The sequence below is a fragment of the Calypte anna genome, chromosome 7 (genome assembly GCF_003957555.1).
Source record: "Calypte anna isolate BGI_N300 chromosome 7, bCalAnn1_v1.p, whole genome shotgun sequence".
NCBI lineage: Eukaryota > Metazoa > Chordata > Aves > Apodiformes > Trochilidae > Calypte > Calypte anna.
In genome coordinates this window covers 16,950,788-16,963,279 of record NC_044253.1, presented here as the reverse complement: position 1 = coordinate 16,963,279, position 12,492 = coordinate 16,950,788, and the positions used below count along the sequence as shown (strand labels likewise).

Below are 12,492 nucleotides of genomic sequence, written 5' to 3'. Positions count from 1 at the left end.
TAGCTGTTTGAAGGCTGAGTAGTCTTGTGGAGGTGACAGAAGCTGCACACTGGTACAAGTAACAGGAGGAAAAGAGATGCTTTGTGCATTATTAGCTGTTTTTTTCCTCCTGCCAATCTAAATGAAATTCCAACACTGTGTAGAAAGAGTTCAGCCAATCTAAGCTGAAGCATTTAGTAAATGAGCTCTTTTAAGAGCTAATGACAGTCTTTTTTTCTTTATAATTTTTTTTCCTGCAAAGTACAGAATTGGATTAAATTAATCTATCTATCCTGACCTAAATGGCCTTGATGACCCCTTTCAACTTGAGATATTCTGTGATTGTACGATCTGTCCTTATAGCTGAACTACTGCCACACACTGTGGGCTTGCACCTGTAGTGCAGATACAGCTTTGGGCACCATGGAATGTGTTTGTTGGCATTTCAACTGTTTGGTTTTAGTAAAATTACAGATTAATGAAATTTCCACTTGTATTTCATGCTATCAGCATGGCATCCTCATCTGTCAGCTGCTTTTTGGCTCTTCCTCTCCTATGTGTGCCATCTTTGCCAGTTCTAGCTATGGATGTATGTAGGCATGTCTTCAAACTCCCCTTTTTCTACTGTGCTCAATATGTCCATTCAAAGGATCAAAACCAGAAGTAACTGAATCCCTGGGGATATTCTGGCTGTAATAAAGTGACACAGGGAAAGGGTCAGGAAAGCAGAAATCCTTCCCAGTCACTCATTTAGCACACATCTGACCAAAACCCCAATCTAATATAGAACACAGTTTTTCTTTCATGGGCTCCAAGTCAAGTTTTTCCACCAGAAAATTATTTCTGTTTAGAGAAAACTATATCTTTCTGTTCCATCTCTTTCTTTATGTTTCCTCAGATTCCTTTTTTTGTTTTCCTCCATTCCTAAGGGATTTACAATGTGGGTTAATCATAAAGTAGCTAGTACTCTTTCAAGGTTGAGCATTCCTTTCTCTAATAGCATCATTACATGATGTGAGGACTGAAAGTTTCTCTTGGGTGGATAGATACAAGAATCAAGCTTTCCAGCATAAATGGAGGAAGATTTTCAGGTGGTACAGGGAATCACAGTAGACCTTTGTGTCCCTTTTGGCAAGGAAGATGCGTGATCTCTCATCCCAGATATATTGCTTGTGTAATGCAAAAGTGTGGTAACCCCATGGGCAGGAATAGGATTCCTGGAGAGAAGGGGAATGTGATTTCCCCGGTTACACAAATAAACCAGATTGCTCTGACAATCTGCAGTTGACTGAATGTCTTTCCCTATTAGGTAATTCTGAATGTAAACATTTCTTTTTTGCATATAAATTCCATTTTTATTAGGGTGAACAAAATGAGGCCTTTTTTATCTTTCCAATTTTTGTTAGGCTTTTTTACGAGAATATTTTTATAATGCAACCCAGACTTCCTGTTATTATAGAAAAAACCCATTCGCAAATTAGATGAAAATATGCAAAGGGTCTGATTTTCCAGTTTGTATATTGTTTTTAGGTGATTTAGGAAAGTTTTAGGATATTTGTGTGCAGTATATTTTACAGTTTATATTAAAAAATAGAAAATGTAAAATTTTTTCTATCAAATACTCTTTGGAGTTTTAGGAAATTATGCTCTAGCTACAAGTGCAATTTTGTGATGCCTGTGGCTGAAACCTCCTATAAAGCTTTTTCTAGTAGTGCTCATTAAGGAAGGAAAAAAGCCTGAGTATCTCAAGGTGCAAAACAAAATTGGCTTATGCAGTCTGAGTAACAAACTAATTTTAAAAATATGAAAGCTTACATTTCTACCTCAGGAAATTTGAACTGTGTGTCAGAGATGTAACAACTGTAACACAGGTTTTCCCTCATGATTGAACACTGCACAGATATTAATATTAACATTAATGTCAGATCTGTCCTCTCTGTGAATCTGTTTTCTTATCTTCTCTTCCTGTTGATTTTCCTAATATGAAAGAGAAGTCAGATATTCTGAGAATTTAAATCACAAACTTGTAGGTGTACTGTAGGGATCCATTACTATTTAGTGAGGGGAGGTACTCTTGCTTGATAACAGAAGGAAAAACATAAATAGCAGTCAAATGCCATTTATAGTGCACTGTAAAGGGACTGATGAGGTCAACACTTGGGTACTTGAAAAAGTTTGTGGGATTTCAGTATAGCTAGGAATTACAGTTATATCAGGGGCATAGAGTGCAGATCAGGAAGATGCAATGTTCCCTTTTTTAAGTCCTTTGGTGCTGAAATTTCTTAAAAATCCCTCACAGAAAATGTCCCCTTCTAACTCTATGTGAGACTCAGAGTAAAAATGTAAACAGTGAAGGTCTATAAGCATAGAATTAGCTTCCCCATTTTTAATTTTCATTACATTTTTGGAACTTGAAAACTCATTCCTTTGCCCAGAAAACATGACCTCTCACCCCTAGCCCTGACACCTTTTCTTTATTTTGTCCTTGGGTAAATCAACCCCAACTGAGAGGTGATATCCAGGATAGAAAATTATTAAATTATGCACTATGCTACTGAGAATACTGAAATATTTTTAATTTAAAGGCAGCTTAAGGAAAAATTGGTGCCTAGTCTGCATAAGAAGGTATCACTACCCATAGAGCTATAATCATTTTAAGTGCCTTAATTCCAGTAGCAAAGTGGACTTTGCTTTTTTTCCTGATTTTTTTTCTGATTTGATTCAAACTTCCCTGTATGTTAGTTAACCCTTTTGTGCAAAATGTAAGAGGGCTTAGGGCTAAGCCATCAAAATTTTAGTTGTTTCAGATCATACCATCTCCAGTGCCAAACACATGGTACTGAGTATCACTGAATATACTGCAGAGCCTTAGGTCTATACAGAGGCCACTATGATAGTATCAAGGCTTTGCACAACTATAAGGGCCAAGTCATATAGAACTGTATAGGTTAAGAATGTGTGTCATGATGGAGCATGACCAACCATTAGCAGTATGAGAGATGCTTCCTAACCACATCTGGAGAATCTGAAGACAAACACTGGAAGTGATGAATTTCAATAAAAATGCTTCTTTGATTGAGACAAATTTTTGTGGTACATACAAAGATCACACAAAGTAGATAGCCTAAGCTGAGGGGAATGACTAAGATGTCAACATTTGTCTCTTCTTTAATCATTCATCTCCTGGCTGCCCTCCTCTGTAATTTTGTCTGTTTCTAGAGAAAGATTTTGGAAGACTTGTATTTTCAATGCATAATATAAAAAATCAATGAGAACTCGGAAACATTCACATCTGGGAGAGGAAGACAATGTCCCACTCCTGTGTGTATGAGCTTATTCTTGTAATAGTTTGGCAATGTACATACTCTTAAATACATTTTCACCTTTTTTGCCCCTATTATTTTCAAATGATCATTCCAATCTTTTATCTTTTTAATTTGCACCTGGCTTTTTTTAGCTCTGTCCCACCAGTCTTGTATTTCCTTTTCTGCTAACTTGTCTCCTTTATCTTGTTTTTGCTTTTTTTTTTTCTTTCAGAAAAATCTGAAACATGAAGTTGTAATACCGACTATAAACTGGTCAATTATTCACCTTTATCTCTACTTAAAAATGTCCTTGTCAGCAGTAATAGGAGGAGGGTAACTTTTCTCAGGAATGCTGTATACAGTGACAGAAGATGGAGGTCACTAATACTAGGGAAGAGCAGTTTCCAGAAAGGGGCCTGAGAAATAAAGATCTGTACCAGCAGTTATATGTAACTGTTGTTATATTTTATATTCAAAACATCTTTCCGGTGGCAACAACAATAACATTTGTTTTTAATTCTCTTTCAGCAACAAGAACAAGATCCAACTAACTTGTACATTTCCAATTTGCCGCTTTCAATGGATGAGCAGGAGCTGGAGAACATGCTTAAACCATTTGGGCAGGTTATTTCTACAAGAATACTGCGGGACTCAAGTGGGACAAGCCGTGGTGTTGGCTTTGCAAGGTACTTCGGTGGCACTGGCCATGCTGACAACTTTTTCCCTTTTTTAATTAACTAGGCAGGAATAATAAGAAGAGTCAGATATTACTGAAAATTGTTAAGTTTTTTAAAGAAAGGAGAGACCTACATGGAGATGTCAGGATTTTGTCAGTTCTTTCTCTGGTAAAGCAAGTATGGCTGCTTCTGATCTCAGATGGCTAAACCTGAATCTATTGCTCTTACTGAACAACTCTCTAGAATAAAAGTTCCCTATCTGCCACTTCTTCTCTGTGCTTCTGCTTTTCTCTATCCTTAAGCCAATAAGAAGAGATACATAGTGCTTCACAGAGTGTGTCATTTGAGACTTGAACTGGAGAAAGGAAACCATAAGGGAGAACAGGAGACCCCCTCCTGCCTCCTTTTATTTTTTTTCCCTTTCTTTGTCTTGATTAGTTCCCCTGAGAAAATCTACTCATCATTGCCCTTTGAATGTCAACCCTTTGCATTTGCTGGCTCATTAGTGTGTTGTCATCCGGGAAAGAAAATATTTTTATTCACTAATGGTAAATCTCACCTTAAAATATTTGACAGCTTGGTCAAATATCTCTCCCAACTCAACAAGAACAAATATTTTCCATCAATTAGTAGATACTTCACAAATATTCTGCCCATGCAAGTCTACTTTTTCTCTAGTTAATTCAGTTATTTGATCTAAGTCTCTTCATCAGTGTCTTTTCTCTGCCTTTCTGATATTTTTGTATTACTCATTAAATCCTGCTTTAAACAGGCAATACCGTACTGGTAGTATGGCAATCAAAATTCAGAGGCTTTAGATAAGAGATTTCTGCCATCAAAAATTGTCATGCTTTAAACAAACTTGCTTACCCAACTCTACCTTGAACAAGTGGTATTTTAGGAGTGCTTTTATTCTAATGAAGAGAGAAGAGTTTTAGAATTGTATGCAAAAACTCCAAAAGTCTTACATGTATCCAAAAACTGGCTTGTATTGAAGAAATTAAGAGAGATTAGTTTTAAAATAAGTATTTTCTCAGTATATTTTATATTATACATTCAGTTTTATATGTAGATGCATAAATGTGGTTATTTTCATACAATTTTTTTTATTCACTTATGTTATACATAATTTAAATAATAAGATGTTGCTGTCATATCTAATCTGAATTTCTCCCCTTCTGCAAGGTAGACATTGGAACATTTTTTGGATAAATCCTAGTTAAAGTTAAAATTGTCCAAGAAACATGTAGAAATCAAATGAATATTTAAATTTCTTGCTTTGGGGAACATTTTACTAGGTTAATAAAAGGGGTAATGTATTTTATCAAGTCCAGACTTGAGTCTGAAACTAAATTATATTGTTCGTTTCATGTGAGACAAAAAAAAGATAGGTTTCTTTGATGCAGATCCAGCAATCCAGAACTTCTGAAAGTTCCCTAGAAGATATTTTTGAAACCGTGAAGAAAACTTCTTGTTCACACTAGGTTTTTTTATGGTTTTGCTTGTTGTTTGTGACTGTATTTTGTGAGCTTGTCCAGAAAAGCTATCAGAATTTAAAAGATGCTGAGACTTGGTAATTTTTAGTACTGCTTGTTTGCTGCTATGGCCATTGGCCTTTTTTGTGGGTCTGAATTACTGAAATAATGAACAAAGAAAAAGAAAATATTTGTTCAACAATATCCAAATATCATCCTGCCGAGCTGCATAATCTTGTAATATGAATTTTGGTATACTTTCATGTCTTAGTCTTCTGTTGCAACTTAGTCCAAGGTGTCAGTTAGGACCAACACATCTACACTGATGTAAGGATGTGGCTGCAACCTATGAAGCCACTCCCAGACTGGCACTACCTCCCTAGTAGTCTGCTAAATCTAGTTTTACAACAAGCCTGTTGTAAAGTGCACAAACCTGTTCAGGATGCTGGATGAATTCTCAATAGCCATCACATCCATTCTTTTACTGGCTCCTGTTTTGAAGTTAACTTGGGTACAATTAAATGAGATAGATACGTTCTGTAGTTGGGATGATAGGTATGAGATAAAAACTGCAAAGGCAGTTTGGCTCAGGCGTGTTTACATTTGAGTTTATTACTCTTAAGCTGTACAGACACTTCAGAGTCCTGTATCAAAAATACCATTAACCTTTGTTATATGTATCATGCACAGTAAGAAGTCAGTTGTGAAGGACTGGGTCAGTCTTTGCTTCCTTCAATGCAGCAGAGATACTTTGTTCTGTAGTTGTCGAAGTTATTGTCTGCCTGATTTCTAAATAAGGGGTTTGTATTTGCAGTTTGGCACTGACTTTGGCCTCAGAGTGCACAAAATGTTAACTGAGCTTAGTTTTACTTTTCTGAAGTTGTGTGTTCTTAGAAAACATTCATTCTGTTGCTCACACATGGGAAAGCAAGCCACAAAAGTGAAGTGAGAAAAAGCAAGAAATATGCTTTAAAAAGTTACAAACATGGGAATCCAGATGAATGTTTAATTTATGTAAATTCTTTTCTATTTTCTTAGAATGGAGTCAACAGAAAAATGTGAAGCAGTGATTGCTCATTTCAATGGAAAATTCATAAAAACACCAGCAGGAGTTTCTGGTATGTTGCATGTATTTCTAACAAGATGTATGAATGGGTTACTGCTTACATAATGGAAGCCTGTTATGCTGATTGTTTCATCTGGCTTCTAAATCAGGGGCAGGCTTATTAAAATTAAACTGTGTCTTGTTGGGTGACTGTAATACTTGCTCACTTGGAACACACTATATTACTTTTCTACTGTAAACCTTTTCGAGGCACCTAGAAGTGTTTTCTCCTAGCAGATAGACAAGCAGCTAAGATGCCTTAAGCCAGCTATGAGCAAATTTACATCCCACATAATCCTAGTTGAAATCAGGAGACAAGTATGTGTTGTGTGTGTATCAGAACAGAATCTGGCTGATTGTGGACATTTTTTTTTTTTAAAGAAGCAAAAAATTGACTACTTTTGCCATCTGTTGGTGACTCTTTTCAAAGTAATTAAAAAAAAATATTATAAGAAATATCTAGATTGTGCCTTAATGTGTGCCTAAAAGCCAGCAGTGCCTTAATGCCAGGCATTTTCATTCATAAGGGGGGGTAGTGACTCTCGAGTCAATGTAGGCTTTGAGGTCCTTCAGTAAGATGGAAGGAGGTTAATGAAGCAAGCTACTTCTAGAACTATTGTGCAAGGCAAAAGACAGAGAACCCACATAGTGCAATTTTGTCACACTAAGTTTCTCAGCAGTCTGCCTGCATTGTCAGCATAGTTTACAAGACAAAATATACAAAAGTGAGGAAACTTAAAAGTGAGGAAAAAAAATGTCAAAGCAGCAGATTGAAATAGAAAGAAAAGAGGACAGTAAAGGAGGATATAATACATGCCTGTAATTCCAGGCAACTTTCAGAAACCATGTTAGTGAGAATCACAAGTGGGAGTTTTACAAAAACATTGCTGATGTGTTTGCTGAAGGCACCTTTGGTGAAATGTAGCCAGACCTTGCTTGACGCTGAGGAAGAGGAAAGCAGTCCTCAGCAGGCAGAGAAAAATATAGCTTGTTCAGTTGAACTACATACATGCCTCATCCCTGAAAGATTACTCCAGTTTGAGGCAGTCTGTGCTGCGGTAGGGATGGAAAGCTGCTTCAGAGCACAGGAAACCACTCCCTTCATTGACATGGATCTAACACAGGGTTTTGACTTCCTTGGCTTGGCTTTTGCAAACTCTTTGCATTGTGATTGATTGCCTAGAGTATTTAGTTAAAACTTTGTTTTACATAGAGCCTATAACATTTAGTTTTCTATTTCATATATTTAGTGATCTGTATTTTATGAGATGGAAAATCCCTTTAGGGGCAAGGAGATCATGGAATGATTTTCTCTGGGTGCAGACTGTGCTCCAATCCACCCTCTGTGATTAGTTTTATAGTGCTGATATGGCTTGGATGTAATTAAGCATAAAAAGTAGGGAGAAACCAAGAGTTCAAATTAGCATATAGGAGTTTCTATTCAACTGGTGCCAGTAAAAAGCCTGTAACAGAACCTCTTATTAGTGCTTTTTTAGTGCTCATTTAGTGCTCATCTTATTAGTGCTCATTTTTATTTTCATTCGTGTTATCTTGTTGAGCTGTCAAGCGTGTCATTGCTAATCATGCTCTGTCTCTGGTGGCCCATTGCTGAAGCTGAAGTTGCACCTTTTCATGGTCAGCTTTAACCTGGTAGAAATAACAGGTTGCTGCACAGAATTGTGACAAAAATTTCTGCAATATGGAGGAAAACACCAGAAAAATGTGATTAATTAGGGACAAAAAATATGCACAGAACCAGTGACTGTTAGAAAGTGGAAACTAAAGAGGGATCTCAAGATGCAATCCATATAAGCTGCTCCTAACCTGTAATGCTAACTTGGCAGAGTAGTTTTCTAGGTTCTCTGTCTAAAACAGGTGCAGAAGCACACACCTCCAGAGCTGACTGATGTCAGCTGTCCTGGTGGTTGCAAAGACTGTCTAGATGAGCCATTTGGAAACGGGTAATTCTAAATGGCTGGGAGTCATTTAGGTGAGCTGAGTCTGACCCTCCATGATGCTGAAAAATGCAACAGATAAGTGAGTGTGTAAGGGACTTGTGAGAACCTTGTTTACTAAGGGCTCTCAATTTTGTTGTGTAGTGTGCAATCCCAACTCTACTTCTCCATGCTGGCCCTGTAAAGTTGTATACCTTCTTGGAAAGGTTTTCATAGAGTTCAAATTCTTCTGGAGTTTCTCACCACATAGCATGTTTCCAGTAATTGCAATCTTATTAGAGGATATGGCGTATGTATAATAACATGCTGCAGTCTGTCTGACAAGAATTGGGGAATAGTCATGGGGTAGCTGTGGTCTTGAACTACTTGAACAGAGAAAAGTGGCTTAGTGGAAAAGCTCTTGGACAAACAAAGGTTGGGAAAATGTTTCGAAGTAGATAAGCATCCTTCAGGGTTATAGAGGAGCAAGTTCAAATACAGGCAAAATAAAAGTCATAGAACTGGAACTATGTTTAAATTCAAACACTGTGTCCTGTGTCCTAGAAACTTAGCTAAAAACACCAAAGGGAGCTGGCTATAAAAACACTGTTATCAGGTTGAGGAGGGTAGAATAGAGAGGCCTGTAATGAAATAGGTGTGGGAGGAAGAACATCTGTTCAACAAAAACATGCTTATAATGCAGCTTTGTTATTTTAACTAAGTTTGGTTTTAAATGGGAGAATGGCTTCTGCATAGTTATGGGAAGCATTGGTAAAACCTCTGGAGCCTAAGACAGATCCAAAGAACCTCTGTGAATCTGAGAGGGACATGGATAGAACAGGGTGATCACAAAAGTGTCAACTGTAGAGTTGAATGAGTAACTGGGCATTGAGGATGCTGAGCAAGCTGAACCTAGTTGTAACATGCTATTGGGGCTTTATGACCCTGTTCCATATTAGCTTAATGAAATATAGGCCATATTAAGTATGTCCTTGTTTGTCTTAAATCAGGAAGAAGGGAGATTTGCTTTGAGAGCAATTTCAAAAGCAGTGCAAGTTTGTATATTCTTAAAACTTTAGAGACAAGTGCATTAGTGTCACTATTTGTTCTAGTTGGGGTTTGTACTTTTGTTATGGAAGTTATTGGAATAGTTTGTTCTGGTTTATGGACTATTACTTTCATAGAATCATTTCTCTGCAGACTTCATTTTTTTCTTTCTTTGTATTTATTGCATGATTGCTATCATCTTGAAATAACTTTTTCATTTAGTTCTACTTTTCTCGTTTAAGAATACTTTTCAGCAAATAATGTGATCTTTCAAGCTTTTCTGTTCTCCTGTGAAATGTGGACTTCATGACGTGAACTGAAGGAAACAGACTAGAACAGTACAAGGAGCCAGGAAACAGAAAATGAGTAGTGAGGATAGAGCAGCACACTTAGCCTCCCTTTCCAGAAGATAATACTTAATATTTGAAGTCTTTTTCTCTTTTGCTGCACCAATAACAATTGTAGAAATCATCTGCTGGGTAAAATCATGAAAGACATCTCCCTATCACAGCAGTGTGAGGCTGAATTAGAATTACATAAATAATTACATAAAGCAGTTGTGCTGTAGCATACATAAGGTAAATCTGATTGTATTTGTTTCTCTCACATTTAAAATGAAAAGTAAAGAAGTTTAAAAGTTACAAAAGTTTTATGCCTGTTGTATGAGCTTTATGGTTTACTCAATCCTTCTGCTACAGAAAAATAACCTAGGTGATTACTTTTAATGGGTGTAAGGTAGAAAGCATTTTTGCTGAGCAGCCCGTACCATTTTTGCTTCGGGAATGGCACATTATGGTGATGACCCAAAAGTCATAGGTTATCCATGAGTCAACAGCCTCTTCCCACTTAGGGTAAAGGCACTGGTCACTCAGATGCTGTTTCAAGGAGGAAACTGAAGACAGCTGTGAAAGCCCTGCTCCTGCCTCTGCTTCTGACTGTAATGTACAGTCACCATGAAGTGGTCCACCAGGTGTGGTAGACACTGCTGTTTGAAATGGTTCTGATCTTGTTAATCTTTCTAATGAGGGAGAGCAGTGGAAACGGAGCCTTGAAGTAGTTATCTTGTGGCAGTAATTTTCGAGCTTTTTCTATTTGCTTAACTTTGCAAAGTATCCAGCACTGCAGATGCCTATATAGTGAACTTAAGACCATAAACTCATATTTCTTAGTTCTCTTTCACAGATCCTTTAGAAATAATCCATGAACTGCATTCTGAAAACCACTGCTAAAAGGGTATCAAGAGGTCACAGTGCTGATTGTTATGCAGAAGGCAGAGAAACCAAGATTTTACCTCTTAGATCAAGATTAGAAGGTGCTACTGCTCTAATTCTCATAGTTTGTAATTAATGTTTATCTTTGAAAAGCAATATTGGAATATAACAGAAAAATACTACTGAAAATATACTCCTGTGACAGATTATTAAGCCCTGTGTGAATTATTAAAGAAATGTGACCCAGGGTGCCTTGTTTATGTGAAGATTAGGATGGTGAAAAGTATATGTTTTGTTTCTCTTCAAACATAAAGTTACTGACATCTTGGGGTTGCACAACTTTTTTTCAATTCTCACAGCTTTTGGCAAAAGTTTCTAGTAATACAGGATTGCTCTATCATTAAGGTGATGCTTTAGTGTCATAGTTCATTGGTCCCATATGCTTTGTCACTAGAAATTAAGCAATGAAATTCACAAAAACATGCAGTTTAATTGAAAGCTGATTATCATGGAATCATATCACATACTGGTTTTGGTTGGAAGGGACCTCAATGTTCATCTGGTTCTAACCCTCCTGCATGGGCAGGGATGCCAATTAAAAAAAAAGAGACACTACTAAAAGAATGGTGGCTTTTAACTACTTTCCTGTATTTTTTAATATCTTAATTAGTATTATAATACCAGTATTAGTATTGAAAATTTGCTAAAATTGGCCATGTAAAGTCGAGGATGTAAACATACAGTCCAACAGAAGAACATCAGGGGTTTTTTACATTTATAGTATAACCTGATATGTATCTGGGTAAACACTGAACAAAGACTGAATTCCAATGTACAGACTATCCAGAGTGTTAGTTTTCATTAAGTGTCAGCAGAGTGGGCATTTTAAACATGGTGCCCTAGCTGCAGAAGCATAAATCCACTGTAAATTGTAGCCTTTTATATCAGCTATCTCTTAGCTGTGCATGCAACTCTGAATATTTATACTATGCCTCTCTGTCTTGTATGTATGGAAGAGCTACTGAATGATTAATGATCCCCTTCATCACTGGGCCTGCACACTTCCCAACGATTGAACAATAAAAATGACTCTCCCTTCCTTCCTGGACCACAAAAAAGATTGCTTGACTGGTCTGTAGGACTTGCTGGAGTTTTTTATTTCTCTATAAATCTGTTGTGTACATGATTGAATGTGCAAGAGGGAGAATATCTTATTTATTTATGAAAAATAGGAGAAAATGTAAGCTGAAAGAATACATTTCAGATTTAATTTTGAAGAGAGTAAGGGCTGTGTTCATTCTTCAGTGGGAGAGAGGGATCAATAGATCATACTTGGCTCCCATAAAGGCTTATCTCTTTCTCATGACCTTCTCTTTGATGACCATTGGTCACTGTGTTCCTGAAGCCATGAACACAGTACTACTCAGGTCACAATTATGGGAGAGCAGCCAAAAATTGCAGTTAGGCTTTCAATTGCAGCAGTTCCCACTATCACCACTCAGATCTTGGATAGGAATTAGGGAAGGCAAATGCTATAGAGTCTTCTCAACAGCAGTTGGTGTTATTAGATAGATGGTCTACTTAATTATTTTTTTATGGGAGTTAGAGCTTTCACTTGGCTTCATTTATAAACACAGTGAGAAGCAAGAGATGCTGGAAGGTCAGAAAAACAGGGGTTTCCATGACCAGATCTGTGTTCAGCAATAGCTTATAGCAAATCACACTTAATGCCTTTTAATATTTTTCTTTTGTCATTGCT

General features: G+C 36.9%; 1 protein-coding gene across 4 annotated transcripts in view; it reads left to right on the top strand.

The window, feature by feature from the left end:
• Window positions 1-12,492, top strand: part of RBMS1 (RNA binding motif single stranded interacting protein 1) — a 142,539-nt gene that overhangs the window by 115,666 nt on the left and 14,381 nt on the right. For all 4 annotated transcript variants that reach the window (XM_030454233.1, XM_030454231.1, XM_030454234.1 and 1 more), the window contains 2 exons: window positions 3,813-3,970; window positions 6,475-6,554. In XM_030454233.1, the coding sequence (XP_030310093.1) occupies window positions 3,813-3,970; window positions 6,475-6,554 (238 nt within the window). The remainder of the gene's footprint in view (window positions 1-3,812; window positions 3,971-6,474; window positions 6,555-12,492) is intronic.